Raw genomic sequence first — 22,666 nt, forward strand, 5'->3', positions numbered from 1 at the left:
GAAAGGGGCAGGGTGGGGGTGGGACTCCCCTTTCCTTGTTTATTCTCTGGTCTTTGTACAAGGAACATGACTCATCAACCCCCTAAATGGGGATTTAGATGCTCTGTGGGCAGCAGATAAGAGTACAGGCTACTTACATAAAGTAAATTCATTGAATACTCCCCATAAAGTCAATACTGTTAGGCTTATCAGCTGTCCTTATTCCCCACACAGCCCTCTGGGGACGGGGCTTGAAATAAAGGCCACAATTCCATGGGCTGGAGAGCAGAGGTTCAGGATTGGGCCGGGGAGGGGCCTCTGCCCCTCGGCCACGCTTCGGGCAGGTGGGGAAGATCTGTCAGGTTTGAGCTGCCCAGGGCTCTCAGCTTCCCAAACTGACAAATCCCAAAACAAACACACAGACTAGGGGGATGAGGGAGCCACCCTCTAGCCCCTCAAATCCAGATGTTTCCAGGAGGTTCCACTGGCACTTCTTAAGACAATTAGAGGATATCACCTTAAATCCAACCTTCACTCTGCCTCCAACAAAAAATACCTACAGAGGACACCTTGATTTCCCACCACTGTTCTCACCTTTGCTTTTCAGTACCCAGACAATTCTGCACTAACCAAGAGTACATCCATATTTTCTAGTGGGTGGGAATTTGGTTTCTTTGCACGTTGTCTGAAATAAGTACATCACTAGCTGGGATTTCAGACCCTTTCTGGGACTTACACTGCAGCCAAGGTAGTTTTAACAAGCTAAAACCTGTGCTTGGCTCTTCCCCCTCGCTGCTCCCGAGATCTGGAAGGGACTATGTCTGGCCCAGCCGCCATCAGCCAGCAGTCCCTGCTTGGGCTCACTGTTCCAGGCGGCAGAATCTGGCTGGACAGAAATGGGGAAGAGTAATCATAAAATAGACTTGGTCTGGCCTGATTCAGTAGCCCAGAATACCTCAGAAAGCCTGGGGACTCTCAAGCCTTCTCCACAGTTGTGGGGGTGGGGAGTAGCTGGGAGGATGGAGGTCAGCTGCTAGCACAGGCTGCCTTCCTAGGACAACTGGAGTAGCTCCTCTTTACCCTTGGAGCCCACAGTCTCCAGAGGTGAACAAACAATATGGAAATGAAGACTAAGTTAAGACCTAGAATTTAATCTCTACTGGGCCCTCTTTCCTGGCCTCTGTTCTCCCCAACTCCCACAGCCAAGCCCTCTGTTGTCCCCATGTGGAGAGTCCATCCTGCTCCCAATTAAAGCAGCAGGTGTAGAAACTGCTTTATCTTCTTTCCACATCTCCCAGATTATACACTGTGTCTGGGCTGAGCACTACCATTGGCTCCCTTGTGCCTCACTCGCCACCCCATTCCAGAAAGTGCCTTCATGTCTTCCCCAGAGCCTAGGACCTCATTACCAGCTCTCCTGCCCTAATTCATCTGAGCCTAAAATGCCTATTCTAGTTCCCTGGAACCCTCTGGGTAAGAACTTCCTTTGTCCCATCATACTTTCTCTAACCATGAGACTGTCATTCTTCTACTAAGACAGCTGAAAGACATATTTTCCTTTTATGTGCTTTTGGTGTCAACTCTTAAGAACTCTTTGCCTTGCCCTAGGCCCTGAAGATTTTCTTTTCCCCCCTAAAAGTTTTATAGTTTTACATTTCAGTACATAATGTATTTTGAGTTAATTTCCATATAAGGTGTGAGGTTTGGGTCAAGGTTCATTTTTTTGCCTATGAGTGTCCAATCACTCCAACATCATTTGTTGAAAAGGCTATCCTTCTTCCATTGAATTGCTTTTTTGCACCTTTGTCAAAAATCAGTTGTGCATGTTTATGTGGGCCAATTTCCAGATTCTTTATTTAACTCCACTGATTAATGTCTATCCCTTTACTAATACCACACTGTCTTGACTACTATAGTTACATAATAAAGGTAGAGTGATTTTTCCGACTTTCAGTATAAAAGGTTGCTTTCAAAGTATATATATTTTTTTGATTAGCAGTTAATTAGAATTGGCAGAGAGTAGCCACTGTGTTTCAAGTCAGAAGACAAGGATTTAACATCTGTTATCTCTAAAAGTGCAGCTCCCTCATCTGCAACATAAAGCGTTAATGACACCTAGTCCTTATATCTACTGAAATGTCAAGACAAACTCTGATCTTGATTTCAAATCTTTCTACTAATTTGATTTTGTCATGACTGTTTGAGCTATTATAGGGTCTGTGCCTTTCCACATAAATTTTAGGATAATCTTATTTGTCTACAAAAAACCTTGCTGAGATTTTGATAGGAATTGTGTTAAACCTATAGAACAATCTGGGTAGAATTGCCATCTTTACTATGTTGAGTTTTCCAGTCCATGAGCATAGTATATATCTCTATTCATTTAGGTCTTCTTTGATGTCTTTCAATAAGCATTTTTAGCATTTAGATCCTCGTGTTTTAAGTGCTTCATTTTGGAGTGTTTGTAAATGTTATTGTGTTTTTTAAGTTTCCATATGTTTATTGTTAATATAGTATATAGAAATTTGATTGATTTTGAAGTGTTGATCTTATATACTGTCACCTTGTTGAACTTAACTGGCTCTGGGAGGTTTTATTTTTTAATAGATTGTTTGGTCATATCTATGTAGACAATTGTGTTATCTGCAAATAGAGTTTTATTTCTTTTCCAATCTGTATGCCTTTTCTTTTTCTTGCCTTATTGTAGTGGTCAGAACTTCTAGCACTATGTTGAGTAAGAGTGGTGCGCGCAGACATCCTTGCCCTGTTCCTAATCTTAGCAGAAAAGCATTCAGTCTTTCACTATTAAGTCTGATGTATAGGTTTTTTGTAGATGTTCTTTATTAAGCTGAAGTAATTCCTCTCTATTTTTAACTTACTGAGTTTTTTAAATCAATGAGAGATGAACTTCGTCAACTCCTTTTACTATGTCAACTGATATGATCATACGATTTTTCTTCTTTAGCTTGTATGGTTATTACACTGATTGCTTTTCAAATGCTGGACCAGCTTTGTATACCTGGAATAAATCCCACTTGGTCACAGTGTGTTATTATTTTTTTAGACATTGTTCAATTTGGACAAACTAAGACTTTTTATTCTGTGCCGTTTTTCTACTCTTCACTAATTCTGAGTTAGCTCAAATCCAGTAACACCCCCTTCTAGTCCCTTCTTCTTGAAACATGTTATTTCCATGGTGGGTGTTCTCCCTTGCTGCAAGAAGCTAATAAACCTACCTCTGTTTGATTACAGGTGTGTTCCTGGTGGCTGTGGTCTTCTGCTGGTAGGTTCTAATGGAGAACTCTTGGATTCCCAAGTATATAGGGTGCCTGGACTTTAATTTTAGGAATATTGTACTGGTGGCAAAATTATTAGTTTATAGGATTGTTTATGAGTGTTATTTCTACTTCAAGATGTGAAAATAAACACAAAACATCGCAAGAGATTATAAAATTTTATTCTCAACCCAAATTAGATTATATATTACAAATTCTCATCAAAAGACTGAAGATATTTTCAGTAGTACCACAAACTATCTGTACCTGAAGATAAAACTGAATAGTGCACTGGTAAGCATACACTGAAATCTACTTGAGTTTAAAACATGACTTTGTTTAGAAAAAGCATATGCATGTATTTCAAGTTATGAAATGGAAGGGGCAAATAGTTACATATGATTTTTATTTAACAAACACATGAACTATTCTCCATGCTCTGAATGAGTCATTAGAGGCTGCAAAATCTTGTATTTTTTTTTAAGTTAAAAAAAAAAAAAGGAGCATGAGACAGTATCTTGTTTTATAGAACAAAATACAGTACTTGTACTTCTCCTTCATACTCTCCTTTTCAACCCCACTGTGAGAGCTGCTCAAAGTATACAGCAACTTTGCTGACTAATGAGTCCCTACATAATCTCTGTATTAGGTTGGGCTGGGGAGGGTCTCAAGCGGGAACATTCTAGGCTAGAAGTTCTGAAAATATAGAAAGAGAGATATCGTTAACAAATTTACCCTTGTCTACTTTAGTACTGGTACTGTACAAAATATACCACCATTAATTTTTTCTTGTTTGACTTATAAGCTATAATTGGGATCTCAGTCTGATGCAGGGCAGTTTAAAATGGCATCACATACCCTTCTGATTCTTGCCTGGTCAATGAGAATTTGCAATTGAACTTATCCATGTAAAAGAGAGAAACACAAATTTGGGGCAGAAGGTAGAAATGGATATTTTCAATTCTCCTTCATTAACACTGATACATTCATCAGCATAAACAATTAAATTAAACCAAATATTTCAAGTTCTTTGTATCTCCAAATCACGACACATATCTGATTTTGGCTGGGCAAAGATGCAATAACAAGAAGGGGGGTTTATCTCTAGGAAAAGCTGCAACATTGAAAGATAAGTCCAGGGCAGATGTAGGCACCAAATCTACAGAGGTACAGAGTGAAATGCTTGGGACCAAGGAATTAGATAGCATACGTTGAAAACTCTATGGAGGAGTTCTACTATGCACACATGGGGTCACCATGAGTAGGAACTGACTAGATGACAACTAACAAAAACAACAATGGGATAATATAAAGTGATCCTAGGAGACAACTGCTTGACCAACAAAATGAAAATACAAATTCTTCTTGGAGAAGGAAGTGACTTGGAAATGTCTCTAAATTCATAAAATTTGGATTCAATGCCCTGATAGAGAATTTAAAAAAAATTTTTTTTTCTTATGCAAATGCAGTCATGCAACTTTCTGAGTAAGGCAATGTGTCCTGCCCACAGTTTCTTTAATTCCATTTGAGGACTAATTAGAAAAGGGCCCTGGAAGCAGGAAACAAACATTTCTTGAGTACTTACTTAATCCTAGGTCTGATGCTAAGAACTTTACATAATCATCTCATTTAATCCTCCTAAGAACCCTCAGAAGTATCCATCACTCCTCAATTTCACCTATGTGGAAACTGAGGCTGAGAGGTCCCTGATGACAATGAAGTCGGGAGTCAGACTTGGGCCTTATTCAAAACCTTGTGATCTTTTTATGGCAACCTTCTGCCTTCCCTAATCAAAATGTTAAAGGGAACCTAGCCCAGGTATCAACAATAGAGAAGAGGAAAAAAAGAGAAATAGCTGCTAGGACATTTCTTCAGAGAAATTGTTTTGACTGGTCAGTAACTGGAGTTTTTCCATGCTTTAAAAGCTGTTACAACTGATAGTTATGTGTTCGGAGGTGGGAATGAACACTTTCTGACTAAGTGTTGAGGGGAGATTTCACCTGGGGATTTATAACTAGGAGGATGAAAGAATTGTTCATTTTCCAGAAACTGAAACTAGAGGGAAGACCTAGAAAACATTTGTAGCCTTAGATTCCTGATACTGGTGAAGTTTTAGACTGGAGGGTGGAAGCTCATTCCAGTGTGTTTATCAGATGCAGCTCTGGTTCCCAACCTATAAACCCCTGATTCCCTACATGTAAAGTTTTAATACACTGCTTGTCATAGGTGCTACTTAAAACTTTGTAGAATAGAAACTGAACAGAAACTATGGTTTGCGGTCACAGAAGTATAGAAACAATGGTTTGGGGTCACAGAAGAAAAAAGCTACTGAGCAGAATCCACTCTCAAATACTTGTATCCTTAAGGGAGTATCAGTATGAACAATTAAAAGCAGTCTAAATACTTGAAACTAATTACTCCAGACTTCTTTCAAACCAACCAGAGAAAAAGTCCTGAAAACGGAAAAGCACCCCAGTTACATCTACTGTTCTCTTTGGTAAAACAGATCACTAAAATCCATTACCATCAAGTTTATTCTGACTCATAGTGACCCTACAGGACAGAGCAGAACTGCCCCATAGGGTTTCTATGGCTATAATCTTTACAGAAGCAGACTGCTACATCTTTCTCCTGCGGAGGGGCTGGTGGGTTCTCAATGCCGACCTTTTGATTAGCAGTCAAGTGCTTAACCACTGTGCCATCAGGGCTCCTTGAAACAGACTACTACTACCAGGTAAAGACCCTCTATGAAGGAAAGGAGTTGAGACAGAAAGAGTTGCTTTAGGAAGAGGGGCTCTAGAAGTTGGCAGTTGGCAGATTGGTTCCCTGGGGAAGCAGAATGGTAAAGAAGCAATGGGATATATCTTGAGCTTAGGAGAATCAGGTACTCCTAAACATTAAGAATATCATGACTAAAGGTTGACACTTCCAGATATGAACTATTTAATCTTTTGTAAATAAGGTATTTTTCAGATAAAGGTATGAAGGTATTCTAAGAATTCTGGACAAGAAAATTGGACCTCTCTGTCACCTCAGAATCTCTCAATCTGAACAAAAAGATATTAAGTGGGAAATACTTTGAAACTTAGTCCCATTGAGCCACTGGATGACTTCCCTATAAAGCACCTCAAGCAGGGTTAAAGATGCTGTGCCATGAAGCAAACAAAATAAGAATGGGCTAGAAATCATGATACTCTTTGGTTCTAACCTCAGCTGTTTCTTGCTCAAATCACTCCTCTCTGAACATATTTAGTTATAAAATACGAGGGTTAGAAAAAGTACTGCATTAAGCTTTTACATTTAGCTTTTATGATGCAAAAGCAGGATGATTTTCACACCAGTGTTAAGTTGTTTTGGGGCATGCTGGTAGATATTCTGCCACCTACTGGTCACATTTCAGGGTTTGTAGCTAGGGGATCAAGGAAAACTGTTATCCCACTGACCAGCTATTCTTAAGGATGCTCAATTTTGGGAAATGTGGTTTTATACCAGGGTTCAGATGTCAGTAGCTACAGCAGAGACGAAAAGGACGAGTGCTCCCTGCTTAGAGAAGGACTGAGTGCTACCTGGTTGTTAACTGAGAGGGAACTTGCCTCTAAGGATCTCTCTGGCGACATCGACGGGCACCTAATTTCCAACAAGTTAATATTGGAGGTCTTCTCCTGCTAAGCAAGGCAAACTGCTCCTGAAGGTGGTCAGAGTAGGAGATTGATTATTGGCATACTCAGGTGAGGAAAGAAAGGTGATCTGATTGTTGATGATGGATCAACCTGACCCAAGGTCTCTGGACACTCAAGAAGAGTACAACTGTTAAGAAGTATAAGATAGAAGTATGGCTAAATTTGTATCAAAGGACAGCTTGGTCTTTAGGGTCTAGGGGAAAGGATCTCCTTCTCGAATTACGGTAACATCCAAGAGCTGAAGCCTGTGAAACCAGCAGGCTGACAGGAGAGGTGTTTCAGCAGCCAGCAGTCTATGAAGGAAAGGATATGGAACCTCTACCAAAGCAGACAGATATCTTGGATTTCTGACACTCCAAGATCTTGGACTCCAGTGACAGGTAAAACTAACCTGAACAAGGGTGGGTAAGATCCCCTTGCAAACAGTGGAAGTTCCAATTTGGAATTGGCAGATTATGTTGCGTGTGTGCCCTTCTAGATGCTGAGCACAAGCAAATGGTCCTCACCAAGTAGGGTGGATTTTGCCCAGAAACACTATGTTATCTGTTATATTTTTTTTAAGCATAAAAAAATGAAGTTAGAGTCAACTACTTTGAATTTGGGTGTGAATTCTATAGGCTGATTTTCTAAGACAGAGAAAGCTGATTATGATGGCCTGCCAGTTAGGGACAAGTTTGCTGATAATTTATAAAGATCTCTGGAAACCTGACCACGTTACTGATGAAAAAACACAATGATTCTGCCTTGAGAGCTCATCATAAGAGAAGGCAGCTGCTGGATATAATTTATCAAAGAAAGTTTTTGCTATTGTTTTGAAAATTGAGTGGAGTGGTTGTAGGTTACTTTTTCCTCAACTTTGTTTTAGGGAAACTCTGTCAGCCCATTCCCTCAGACTTGTGGTTTCTATTTCTGAAATTTCTAGTATTCTCCAGTCTTAGGACAAAATCTGCCAAGCTGGTCCAGAAGTAATCCTAAGCCACGTAGATAAGATATAAGACTTTCTTTCTAGAACAACAACAAAAAAAAAATAGCAGTGTTTGTGCCTGTATTTCCCTTTACCTCTCACTTTAAATATATAATTAAAGTGATCCATGAATGGATGGGGGAGATGGCCATTCCAGCCCACTGAGGGATGTGTCTTGATGGGAAAAAGGAAACTTGAGGGTTCCAGAGTTGGTGGTACTTGACAAAGTAAGGAACTGTGAATTCTTGCCCCTTCCATATTCAACAGATTGACTAGGGATGGACACAAACTTTACAAACACTATCATCTGGGGTGGGAAACAGTGACCAGGTTCATCATTTATATTCTATTTTTGGAGACTTGATATAGCAGTGGGAGAGTAGAGGGAATAGATAGGTTTACATGCCATTTAAATTGGTTTATAGGCCACAAATTAAAGATATGGAGCTGTAATTTATGAATGAATACACTGAAGAGTAAACTTAGAAAAATCAGAGGTATCTCTATTAATATTTTAGTTAATATTAAAATTGGAAGTGCAAGCATTATAAATTCAGAAAATATGAAATGTCCATCAGTAGTTACATTCTTACTTAACAGAGTGGCTAAGAATAAAATAAGAAAAATAAGTTTTGTGAAAATCACAACCCTTTCAAAATCATGTCTGATAGCATGGTCTCACTTGAACAATTTGTCAACAAGGCCATCTAAGGTCAGTGAAAATATTTGGGCAATGGCTGGAAACCGAACCACCACACAAGCACAAGCTTTCTTCTCACATCAAACGTGAAAATAGTAAGAGTGTATAGAAGTTTACTCATCTTTGACTAGGCTGGAAATAAGCTCTTGTAGAATAATGTCTTATGCTCTAAATGAATTCCACATCAGGTTGCTTGTAAAATGAATCTGCTAGCATCTTTTCTTGATGTCACTTAAAGTCTGATCACTTAACTATTAACTCAGACTCCACAATCTTAAAAGTAGCACTAACACACCAGTTTAAATGCTCAGAAGGAACAGGTTACTCTTTTTAACTAGTATATCCTTCCTTAGCTTTGCCTAGTGGGCTCATCTTCCAATCTAAACATTATCAAACTTTTAAAAAACCCTTATAGAGACATATCACATTCTATCTGAGCTCTTAAAAGGGTGGGAGTGTTTTCTTCAAAGGAAAATTAGAACGCTTACCAAAGGGAGGAGAAAGGAGGCAGACATCTGTCTCATTCAGCTGTAACCTAGCAATGTACCTGGCACAGAGAAACTCCCTCAATAAATGCTGAATGAGAGAATAAATCACATTGCACAAGAGTTAGGGCTTTTTCTGTGTCTTCACCCTTGTCATTTTTCTTTGGTTCTCACCTACATTTGACAAATAGCTATGTACCTTTTTTTAACAGTTAACCACCTTTTTTCAGGAGAGGAATTCTCCCATTTCAACCCAGTGTCTCAGTATAACTGGATAACCTCATCCCACTCAGAAATAGGCCAGATTCCATTGGGCTGCACATTGGGGGGAGAGTGTTTCCAGTCCCACGTCTTCACAGGAATTTTCCAGGTCTTACCATAGTTGGCTTCAATGTATTCAATGGTTTCACAAGGCACATGAACCTTCATGTCTACAAATTCAGTCCAGCACAGAGTAAACTTGGGAAACAGGTACCTGTAGTGAAACAGAGGCAGGGTGGGAGGGGTTAGGCTTCAATAGTGGAGGTTCTAACTAAGGAGCCCAGTTGCTAGTGTACTTTTGGCTGGGGACAATCTTCTATTAAATAGCTCTAGGGATAGATATAGTGGACATTTTATTGTTTTTGACTGTCCAGCATCCCTTTCCTCTTCTAATGTTAACAGCACCCCAATTTTTCTTTGGGGAACCATCCCTCCCCATTCACAGTCCATAATGGTTCAGGAGGGGCTGATACCACCCTGAAGCTCCAGAGATGGGCAAAAAGATCCACGTCAGCCAGTAAGTTACAGAGATAGGTTTAGTCAAGTTAGACTAATGAGAAAGCCTTGGTACTTCAGTTGAAACTATCAGGAAAAGATGGGTTTTTTTGGCTGAGATTTCTAAGCTGGTAGGACAAAAGGTGAGCACTGCTAATGGCCATCTTTGCCACTAGCAGGGAGAGCCTGCAAGGGAATCAATTCAATGCCAAAGTTGCCAAAAGATGGAGAAAAAATGACAGAGCAGTAAAGATCCCAGCAAAGTCCCTGGATTCAGCTGAGGCCACCTCCTTATATAAAGAGCCCTGGTGGCACAGTGGTTAAGAGCTTGGCTGCTAACCAAAAGGTCGGCAGTTTGAATCCACCAGCCACTCCCGGGAAACCCTTTGGGGCAGTTCCACTCTGTCCTATGGGGTCGCTATGAGTTGGAATCGACTTGATGGCAATGGGCTTGTTTTTTTTTTTTTGGTTTGGTGGCACAGTGGTTAAAGTGATCGACTGCTAACCGAAAGGTTGGTGGTTTGAAACTACCAGTGGCTCCGCTGGATAAAGATGTGGCAGACTGCTTTCGTAGAGATTTATAGCCTTAGAAACCCTATGGGGTCGCTATGAGTCAGAACTGACTCAGTGGCAGTGGGTATTCCTTAAATATCTCAGTTAGAGGAGAGAATAAATATTCCTTTTGACTACATTTCTAATATTTACAATACTTAATACATGGACAGAAGCACATACAACAGTGAGAAAGGAAATGAAATCCTCCTAGTCAGCCAGATAACCTCAGTCAATCCTGGCAATCTATGGCATTCTGATAGTGGCACTGTAAATGCTCCCGACTTTGAGAAGGGTCGTGTTCATTTCTGTCCCCTGGGTTTCACTGTCATCCCAGATGACTTTGGGTAACCTACTTAAATCAGATAGCTGAGGAAGAAATTCCCAGAGCCAACGAGGGTATTTCTCAAACTCCTTTCCTAACTCATGGAATACTGTAGTGAGAATTTCATACCTGAACATATCAACATAGTAGGATCCCTCTAAGTCAGCTGAGTGAAGCTTCAACTCCTTAACCCCACAAAAGTTGAAGAGTACACATCTAATGCTGTGGTGTACTGTGCTTCAACAATAACCCTCCTTAAGGAGCGCTATTACAACCACCTTCTTCCTGATCCACCTTTCACTTTACCACTTGCTCCCCCCACCCCCAACTCATTTTTTCCTATTTACTTCCAATAAGTTACACTTTGTTAAATCTCCATCAAATTCAAATTGCTACTGGAAGAACCTGACTAGAGAACACTAAAATAAACAGCACACGTGTAAGATGGATCTCCTTTTCTTTCATAACCTGGATTTCCCAAGGACATAGTGCAAGCATGACTCCAACGTGCATTTTGTGACTCCAAGTTGCATTGCCAGGCTTCTCTGTTGGTTCCATACGTCACATAAACCTACTCAGTTTCTACCTTTCTGAAGTTCTGTAGTCACCTCAGATGACTGCAGAACCTCTCTAAACCAGCCCAAGGAAAATGAGTTATAATGAACTTAGTATCTGTTATAGAACTATTTGAATTAACAGGTAAGTTTTGGAAATTAAAACATGTTTCTTAAAGGTATTTTGGATCAAGTGAATTAAATTTTATATATTACAAAAGAAAGTTAAAAATAGCTTTTAGATTTACTTTAAGTTTTTATTATAGCCCTATATTCTGTTTTAGTGCTTTCTGAGAAATAGTCTTCTCTTCCCAACACAGGAAGAACTTTCAGGGATCAGATCCAAAGTAGCAATAGCAAAGATAACAAGAATTTAAAATGTCAGAGGATTAAAGGAAAAGAACAGGGAAAAGTCAGTTGCCAAAGTAAAATCCTATTGTGGAAATGGTATCTAACTGGGATGTTCTCTAAGGAAAGGTCAGTTCACATTTAATTCTGCTTTTGAATATCCTATGTTTTACCATCAGATGAACAGAAAGCCATACACACAGAAACGAGAGGCTGAACAAACTCTGAAGAAAGCAACAAGTCACTTCTACTCAAACTAATGAGTGCTGGCAGTTAATGGACAATCCCAGCTGGCTTCCGTGAATAGATGGCCAAGGCAAATCTCATAACTGAGGAAGAAATAGGATACAGCTTAGCCCAACCATCTGCTGTTCCCAATTTTACTCTGCACACTCATATTCATGGCATTGCTTATTTTGTCATCAGACACATCCATCCATCATTCGCCTACAGCCTCGCCAATCAGATGCTGGTCAGCAGAATGCCCACCTGTCCCATCCTATCAACTTGGCACACAGAAGTTGAAATGAGGCAGAAATCATGGTCTATCTAGTAACACAGGCCAGGAAACTTCTCTCTCCCTCTCTTAAATATTAGCCTCTATAGTCTCATCAAAAAACAAAAAGAGAAAAATCATAGGTCCAGGATAGACAGGGTAGATATGAAAACTATGAATTTTATGAAAGCAGTATTTTGAACAATGAAGAATGTATGCGCAAAAATATGTTGAAGATGGATTCACGAACCTAAACATTTTAAATATATAAATAATGTGAAAATAACTCAAAGACAATTTAACTCAAATGTTAATTCTTGTCCCTAAACAAAAACATCCTGAAACATTGTGGTTTGCTTTTCCAAATATTTCATTCGACGCATTCAGCAGAAGAAAATTCCAGCTTCCTAGGAGAAGAGGAGAGATAAACAAACCATAAAATATGACAAATGACAGTAAAATGAGATTGTAGAGAGGAAGGGGGCAGTGACTGACACAGAACAGTACATGCCATGTAGTCTGTCCAGGTTACCAGTAAATAATGACTACAATTAAAATTCACCATGGGTCTACAATGCTACCTTGGCTTTTAAAGCTATGATTAAGTTCAGCTAAGTTTGCACCTTAAGGCTCTGGGATAGAACCCAAAATGTGAACAGATGTAAATTCGGACTAAGACAACCCTAAATCAGAATGTATGTTTAAGGGATCTTACGGTTTTATCATAGGAAATTTCTTCCATTCATTTTCAATTCCATATCACTTTTAATTCATTTTATTTTTGCACAAACATTAGTCAGAATTAACTTATTAGGAGTAGGTAATTTTTTTCTCACAGACATCCTTAAAATCTGTAAAGTTACTTATTGGTGCTAGGATAAACTAATCTCATCAGTTTAGTTGTACATGTAGTCCCCGACTTACAACATATTCGAGTTACGACAAACCACATCTAAGATTGGCTGTTTTTTTTTTTGTACATCTTATTGTTAGTAATATGTACTACATACAATGTTGCAGCATGTGATTTGCTAATGTTATTATTCTCTGATGTTTACTTGCAGATGTTCAAAGATTGGATTAAAAAACATACTGATAATAAAAGGCAGTAATAATGGGGAAAAAAAGGTTTTAGACTTACGTCAGAACTAACTTATGATGAAGTAGTCGGAATGGAACCCCACTGTAAGTTAGGGACTACCTGTATAGCCCATGAAGGTAACCGCTAAATGAAAAAGAAGCTCTTCAATCACTCTGGAACAACACTCTTTTAATTATCACTACCTAGTTAGGCTATAATGAGATAGAGACAGCATCAACTATAACTGAACTTGACCTTTTTAAACCTAAATTTGTATTAAACTCCGGAGCTGGAGCAGCAGAGCCATTCTTTCAGGGAATTCCCTGGAAAACAGCAAAATGATCCATTCTCACTACCAATTTTATCTCTTCTCTTAATTCTTCTTCTGTTATTCCATTGCCTAGACCCTCTAGCATACTGTTTAACATAACCAGAAACAGCAGACATTCTTATATTTTTTCTGGTGTTAATGGAAAAACTTTTAAAGTTTCATCATTAAATATGATTGCTCACTTTAGATTTTTAGTATATACCCTTTTTCAGGTTAAAGATATCCCAGGTCCCTTCTATTCCAAGTTTGCAAAAAACGTCTTTTTTGTTGTTGTTAATTATAAGATTTATTAAATGAACAGCCACTGCTGTATATTGTATGTATACAGCTACCATATAACATACATTCAAAGTCCTTCCCTCAATCCCTCAACTTTGTACCTGCTACTCACTAGAGATTTGCAGGTATATTTAAAAAGGCCTAAGACAATCTATATCTTGTAAAATATGAAGGCATAAACAGAACAGGCAATGTGAGATTGTTTTCAGAAAAGCCAATGTTTTAAATAAACTCACTTGAATCATTCAAATCTGCCTTTTTAGCTTTGCAGCTGTAAGCGCTAAAAAGACAAATGTTTCTTGAGAGCTAAGACTATAGGTGCATAGTTGCAATCTATGATGCTGAAAGAGCCTATGAGTGAGGTTTCAACAACTTGTTCTAGTCTTTAACTTCTTGTGGAGTAAAGTGATTCTAAGCAACTGGGGTGACTTAACTTGAATTCTCCAAAGATGCTAAATTGGATCAAGTTATTAATCTCACATCACCCAATATCATCTTAACTAACTCAGTGCAAGACCAGTAGGGTGCAGGTCTCACTCAACCTGACAGATTTACCAGGCCTAATTCTATCTATTTACCCCCAGAAAGGACAGACAAATCAGAAAAAGCATCCCAATACAGCATGAGAGGGTACAAGAAAAAAATCTATGGAAATTCAAAGGAAGGGGGAGGTAATTTCCAGCTAAGCTTTCTGAGGAGTGACTTCAAAACTAAGGCAACTCGATGCCCTTGAATAGCAGAACTTGGATATGTGATGATGTATGATAATAATCTGGTACTACCAGTGACATGCTTAAAATCTTGGATTAAAAGCAAGTTTCAAAAGGCAGCGTGTCTAAATGCAATGTGGTATCCTGGATCGGACAACACATTAATGGAAATTAATGACATCAATTAAGGACATTAATGGAAAAACTGGTGAAATCCAAATAAAGTCATACACTGTAATGCGTCAGTGCTGGTTTCTTAGTTTTGACAAATGTATCATGGTAATGTAAAAATGTTAACATTGCGAGAAACTGGGTGAGAGGTATACTGGAACTCTCTGTATTATCTCTGCAGCTTTCCAGTAAATTTAAAATTAATCCAAAATATGTATTTTAAAATAAACTCTGTATTATATATATACGTTGTTGTTGCTAGGTGCTGTCGAGTCAGTTCCGACTCAGAGACCCTATGTACTACAGAATGAAATACTGCCCAGTCATGTGTCATCCTCACAATCACTGCTATGTTTGAGCCCGTCGTTGCAGCCACTGTGTCAATCCATCTCATTGAGGGTGTTCCTCTTTTTTGATGACTCTTTACTTTACCAAGCATGATGTCCTTTTGCAGGGGCTAGTGCCTCCTGCTAACATGTCCAAAGTATGTGAGATGAAGTTCGCCATCCTTGCTTCTAAGGAGCATGCTGGCTGTACTTCTTCCAAGACGTATTTGTTCATTCTTCTGGCAGTCCATGGTATATTCAGTATACTCTTCGCCAACACCATAATTCAAATATCAATTCTTCAATTTTCCTTATTCATTGTCCAGTTTTCACATGCATATGAGGCTGAAAATACCATGGTTTGGGTCAGGTGCACCTTAGTCCTCAAGGTGACATCTTTGCTTTCTAACACTTTAAAGAGGTCTTTTGCAGCAGACTTACCCAATGCAATACAGTTTGATTTCTTAACTGGTGCTTCCATGGACATTGATTGTGGATCCAAGTAAAGTGAAATCCTTGACTACTTCAATATTTTCTCCATTTATCATGATGTTGCTTATTGGTCCAGTTGTGAGGATTTTTGTTTTATGTTAAGGTGTACTCCATACTTTTTTGATGTGTGCGTCTATTGCTATAAACTGACATCTGAGCACTTGCCTTTGCTGTGTCCCAGAGATTTTGGTATGTGTGTTTTCATTCTCATTGGATTCTAGGAATTTTTTTATTCAGTCTTTGATTTCTTCTATTAGTCAGTGGTTTTTAAGCAAGTGTTCATGTACCTGATTTTTATTTTTTTCCTTACTCTTCTTGTTATTAATTTCTACTTTTATGGTGTTGTGGTCAGAGAAGATGCTTTTTATTATCCCAATGTTTTGGATTTTGTTGAGGGTTGCTCTGTGGCCTAATACGTGGTCTATTCTGGAAAACGTTCCATGTGTGTTGGAAAAGAATGTGTACTTTGCTGCTGTTGGGTGGGGTGTTCTATATATGGCAATGAGGTCAAGTTGGTTGACTATGGCCTTTAGCTCTTCTGTATCTTTGGTGAGTTTCTTTCTAGATGTTCTGCCTTTACTGAGTGGTGTGCTGAAGTCTCCTACTCTTATTGTGGAACTGTCAATTTCTCTTTTCAGTACTGTTAAAGAGTTTGTTCTATGTATTCTGGAGCCCTGTCTTTGGGTACAAGGTGTCCTCCATACTGACAGCTATATAGTCTTTGATCTTCATCAGTAAGTGCGTCAAGACCTCTTCACTCTCAGCAAGCAAGGCTGTGTCACCTGCATATCACAGATTGTTACTGAGTATTCCTCCAATCCGGATGCTACATTCTTCTTCATATAGTCTAGGTTCTCGGATTATTTGCTCAGCATACAGATTGCATAAGTACAGCAAAAGGATACAACCCTGACACACACCTTTCCTGATTTTAAACCATGCAGTATTCCCTTGTTCTGTCTGAACGACTGCCTCTTTATCTATGTACAGGTTCCTGATGAGCACAATTAAGTGTTCTGGAATTCCTATTCTCCACAATGTTATCCACAATTTGTTATGATCCACACAGTTGAATGCCTCTGCACAGTGAATAAAACACAGGTAAACATCTTTCTGATATTCTCTGCTTTTAGTCAAGATTCATCTGACATCAGCAATAATATCCCTCATTCTACGTCCTCTTCTGAATCTAGTTTGATTTTCTGGCAGTTCCCTGTCGATGTACTGCTGCAACCATTTTTGAATTATCTTCAGCATAATGTTACTTGCATATGGTATTACTGTATTTTTATGCAAATAACATGCACCTTCAAGTTTGTCTGACAGTGTGCCTTCCCCCCACAAGGTATTTTTGTAGGTGCGCTATGCTATATATTTTTTTACAACATGTGAAAAAAAAGAAAAAAATAGAGTGGCATTTAGGAAAATACCTCGAGGAGGGGAGGGCACAGCTGGCAAACAAACGTAGAAGGTGCGCATTATTTGCGTAAAAATACAGTAATAATACTGTTTGGTAATTTCCACATTCCGCTGGATCACCTTTCTTTGGAATGGGCACAAATATGGATCTTCTCCAGTCAGCTGGCCAGGTAGCTGTCTTTCAAACTTCTTGACATGGACAAGCAGGCACTTCCAGTGTTGCATCCGTTTGTTGAAACATCTCAATTGGTATTCCCTGAATCCCTGGAGCTTTGTTTTTATGCCAATGCCTTCAGTGAAGCTTGGATTCTTCCTTCAGTACCATCAGTACCATCATATGCTACCTCCTGAAATGGCTGAACATCGACCAATTCTTTTTGGTACAGCAACTGTGTATTCCTTCCATCTTCTTTTAATGCATCCTGTGTCGTTCAATATTTTGCCCATAGAATCCTTCATTATTGCAACTCAAGGCTTGAAATTTTTCTTCAGTTCTTTATACACACACACATACACATAAAGTCAGGGTAGAATAAAGCATGCTCACAAAGAAGATTGAGAAGGCCTGTACAGCTGCGAAAAGCCTTAAGGTATTGAGAAATAAAATACTGTACTTTTACTGGTATTACAACATTGCTCACTCAGACCTCTACATCTGGAACAGCACAATCAAATAAAAGTAAAGATCCCATCCCCGGGATTCCCACTACCATTTATTCTCAAATACTTTAATCTTTTAAAGATAATCAACAAAAGAATCCTATCCTTTGCCTAGGGCTCAGCAAGGTTCATCACTGGATCTAGGAAGAATTTTTTCAAACATAATTTGAGAATTAATATTATATATGTTTGCTGGATCTGTGATTTATCTTTTTTTTTTTTTTTCAATATTCTTAGATACCCTGCTATACTGATACTTACTTGGAAGATGGGCAACTATATCCCTTAACATTATGTTAATATAGGTAATAAGATGACTCTACTGTAATAACTTTCTCAATTGTTTTCTAGACATTGATACTACTATCTAGACTATTTGCTGTTGTTAGGTGCCGTCGAGTCAGTTCTGACTCATAGAGACCTTATGTACAACAGAACTGTTTTCTAGATATTGATACTAGTATCTAGACTACATCTTGTTGTGGTTAGGTGCCTAAACTACTAGACTACTTAGCAGTTTCTCATTCATAAATTATTATCCATCCCCAGGGCATAAAAATGGATTTCCACCAAAAGTACTCTGTAAGTCTTTCCTTCTCACCATCCACTTATTTTATCTACTTGCATCTTTTCCTATTGCTAAAAATTAACATGATTGGGGCTTTTAGTTTCTGGTAATGGTGGAACAGGTAATTTGGACCAGCTCTCCCTCTGATAATAACTAGAAAAGTTGGACAAAATGTTTTCAAAAGTGCTTGAAGGCTCTGGACAGCTAATAAGGCAGTGAAGAATTATAGGGTCAATATCTGAGAGATGAAAGAAAAAAGGGGCAAGTCAGGCATTTGGGGCAACTTTTCACCTACAGCATCTGCCAATTCCTGAAGAAGTAGCTGAAAGAGTGAGAAAATGAGCAGAGTTTTTGAGAGCTCCCTGGGGCTAATGGCGAGAAGATGTAACAGAGAATGAGGCAGAAGCAATATTTAAAGAGATAATGGCTGAAAAAATTTTAAATCTGGTTACAGAAAATAACACTAAAGCATGTCATAGAACTGATGAAAACCAAAGACAAAGAGAAGCTTTTATAAACAGTAAAACAAAACAAAACCAAACACTGCCTTTATAGACTGATGTCTGCCTTTTCAACAGAAACAATGAAAGCCAAGAGATAATGGAATCATACCTTCAAAGGGTTAAAAGCAAATAAATGACTGCCAACCTAGGATTCCGCATCCAATGAAAATATCTTTCAAAAATGAAGGTAATATAAAGACATTTTCAGAAAAACAAACACTTAGATAATTCATTATAGTAGACCAGTAATAAAGAAAATGTTTAAAAGTTCTTTCTAGTAGAACAAAAATGATCCTAGCTAAAAGGAAAATTCACTAGATGAAAACACGGAGATAGCAGAAAGAATAAAGAACAAAAGAAAGGATAAAAATGGGGGTAAATCTAAACAAACATGGAATGTCTAAAATAGTAATAGAAATTTTGTTCATTTGTGAGATTTAGAATTTATGAGATTATAATATATGACAATAATAATAATGCAGGGTTCTTGTACTGTACTTTAATAATCAGTTTCATGACCTAGACTATGAGATCCTTGAGAATAGAAACAAGTTATATTCATATCAGTATCCTTGGCACATAGCAAATGATAAATAAATTTTGCAGAAATGATAAATAGGAACCACACTTGGATGGGAGTATAGTCCCACAGAGAACAAATCCAAATTCTCTGCAGAACAGTACAATAAGCGGAACTGCAAATATCAGAAGGTATAAATAACTCACTACTAGTCCAAGGAGAAGAGTCACAGTATAGTAGATTTCCTATTAGAGGATTCAGAGTTAGCTGTATTATGCTGACAGTGTTAATCAATAGAAGAGTTGTTTTTATGGAGGGAGTATTAACAATATGATAAAGATTGTGGTCACACTAACATAGGGTACAGATAAGAACATGAGTTTTGCTTGAAATGGACCTAGGTCTAAGTATTAGCACAGCCTTAATTTTCCCATCTGTAAAATGAAGATGACAATAATAAAATTTCTCTTGTAAACTCACTGTGAGGGTTAAACGAAATGAGGCATATAAAAAAGCTTGGCATAGTGCCTAGCACACAGTAAATATTCAGTAAAAGTTAGCCGTTATTACGACCTCTCAAACGTCTGGCCTCTATTCACATCAGTTGATTCGGATAGGAAGGAAAGAAACCACCCAAAGAAACCTGGGCAGTATCTGTAGGAACTGTGAGGCTGTGGAATAAGAAGTTTACATCCTGGAGGCATAGTTCTATTTATTTGTTATTACTGATGAATGAGACTCTGGAGAATAAAAAAGATACAAAAAATCCAGAAAATGGTGAAGATTGGAATTTGGACTTTAGGGAAAAGAAGAGATTTAGATAAAGAAATGACAGACTGAGAACTAGGGACTGAATGTGTATCATGAGACCTAGAAATAAAATCAGTCCAATTGTACACTTGAGAGGATTTTCATTTTTTTCACATTCAGGTGTAATTCATACTGAAGGTTGTAGTCTTTGACCTTCATCAGTAAGTGCTTCAAGTCATCTTCATTTTTAGCAAGAAAGGCTGTGCCATTTGCATATTGCAGGTTGTTGATGAGTCTTCCTCCAATCCTGATGCTGCATTCTTCTTCACATAGTCCAGCTTCTTAGATTATTTGTTCAGTATACAAATTGAACAAGTAAGGTGAAAAAATACAACTCTGCCACATCTTTTCCAATTTTGAACCACACAGTATCCCCTTGTTTTGTTCAAACAACTGCCTCTGGATCCTTGTACAGGTTCCACATGACCATAATTAAGTGTTCTGAAATTCCCACTGTTTGCAATATTTTCCATAATTTGTTACAATCCACACAGTCGAATGCCTTTGTGTAGTCAATAAAACACAGGTAAACATCTTTCTGGTACTTTCTGCTTTCCGCCAACTGGACTGATAAACAACATCATGATAAATGGAGAAGAAACTGAAGTTGTCAACGATTTCATTCTCCTTGGATCAACAATCAACATTCATGGATGCAGCAGTCAAGAAATCAAATGACATATTGTATTGAGCAAAACTGCTGTAAAAGATCTCTTTAAGGTTTTAAAAAACAAAGATATCACTTTGATGATTAAAGTGCATTTGATCTAAGCCATGGTCTTTTCAAATGCCTAATATGCATGCAAAGGTTGAATAATGAAGAAGGAAGACAGAAGAGGAATAAATGTGTTTGAACTGTGATGTTGGCAAAGAATACTGAATATACGGTGGACTGCCAAGAGAATGAACAAATCAATCTTACAAGAAATACAACCAGAATGTTCCTTAGAAACGATGACAGCAAGACATCAACTCACTTACTTTGGATACATCATTAGGAAAGACCAACAGCAAGAAAAGGACATCCTGTTTCGTAGAGTGCCAACAAAAATGAAGGAAACCTTCAATGAGACAGACTGACAAAACAGCCACAAAAACAGACTCAAACATACCAATGATAATGAAGATGGCACAGGACTGGGCAATGTTTCATTCTGTCAAACACAAAGTCACCATGAGTTGACGTCAACTAAAGGGCAACTAACAATGATGACAGTAACAACAGTAGCTAATACTTACATAGTACTACGTACCAGGTACTGTTTTAAATACATTACATGTATTAACTCATTTAAACTAACTCTTGGTAGAAAGTGTTTAGGTTTAAGAGTCAAACTGTTCTGCAGTTAAATTGTGGTCCTGCCTTTAATGGCCAGATGACTTAGAGCAAGTTACTTTACTTCTCTTAGTTTCCTATAACTGGGGGTGAGAATACTGAACCCAAAGGGATAACATGAGCATTATCTGAAAGTACCTACCATAGTGCCTGATGTACAGCAGATAATCTGGTAGCTTTATTACTGCTGTTAATAATTATTATTTAATCTTAAGACCAAAGACTTCACACTGAAGCCACGCAGAGTAAAGTTTAGAAAGGAGAAAAAAAATTTTTTTTCCTTCCCAAGTTCCCCTTCAATCTTTCAAAAAATACAATAAAACCTGTGTCTTAGGCTGGGTTCTCTAGAGAAGCAAAACCAGTAAAGTGTATAAATATATATATAGAGAGAGATTATATCAAGGAAACAGCTCACGTGATTGTAGAGGCTAGAACGTCCCAAGTCCATGGATCAGGGTGGAGGCCTCTCCCAAGTCACACAGCTGCAGAAGCTGGCAAGCCCAAGATCAGAAGGTTGGAGAGCAGGGCTCCCACTCACAGGCTGGGCAGATCGACAAATCCCAGGTTCGGCAGATAAGCTGACAGCGCAAGTCCCAAGAACGGGAGATGAGACGACAGGAAGCAGCCGCAGAGCAAAAAGCCAGAACGTCTGCTTATATACAGATGCGGGCCACGACCCCAAGGAGACTCCCTTTCATCTGATTGGCTACTCACAGTATATTCAATCATGGGAGTGATTACATTAAAACACGGAGAATCGTGGCCCAAGCAAGTTGACACACAATCTTAACCATCACAGTCCACCCCTTGTCAACCTGGCACATGTACACATCTCCTTAAACCATACATAATCTCTGAATAAAGACAATGAAAAAGTCATACTTGCACCTAACATGATACAACTAACATGCGTACAATCAAAAATGCACTAGCCCCATTTACAGCTTATATTTTATAAGTGAAGGAAACAAAAATATTTGATGCACACATACAAAGTACAAATACTCATAACAATTACAGTCTCCGTTTCTGCAACTGGTCACATGGCCATAACTGGTATTTAGAACTACCTTCTTCCACCACCCATTCTGTATTTCCTTTGCCCTCAGCAAGCACTTCAGCTGGTCGTGGTTCTTTGCCTGGTGGGGTGACACAAACCTTCATTCCTGAAGGGTCTGTGTCAGTAGTAGTCATGTCAGAATTAGGTTGCTGTAGTTTTCCATTGACTTTAATCACAGGGCACGGTAGTACTAAGAGACGCCCCAAGGAATCTCCTGCATTCCAGACATACTCTTATTTACCTCCATTATGTAATATCAATCTGATTTCCTCTTGGTAATCAGGAT

General features: G+C 38.5%; 1 protein-coding gene across 9 annotated transcripts in view; it reads right to left on the minus strand.

The window, feature by feature from the left end:
• Positions 1-1,299: 1,299 nt before the first annotated feature.
• The window catches only part of FKTN (fukutin), a 73,941-nt gene continuing 52,574 nt past the window's right edge, over positions 1,300-22,666 (minus strand). For all 9 annotated transcript variants that reach the window (XM_023727428.1, XM_023727425.1, XM_023727422.1 and 6 more), the window contains one exon: positions 1,300-9,558. In XM_023727428.1, coding sequence (XP_023583196.1) covers positions 9,345-9,558 — 214 coding nt within the window. In that variant the 3' untranslated portion in view covers positions 1,300-9,344. The remainder of the gene's footprint in view (positions 9,559-22,666) is intronic.

The sequence above is a fragment of the Trichechus manatus genome, unplaced genomic scaffold (genome assembly GCF_000243295.1).
Source record: "Trichechus manatus latirostris isolate Lorelei unplaced genomic scaffold, TriManLat1.0 scaffold00016, whole genome shotgun sequence".
NCBI lineage: Eukaryota > Metazoa > Chordata > Mammalia > Sirenia > Trichechidae > Trichechus > Trichechus manatus.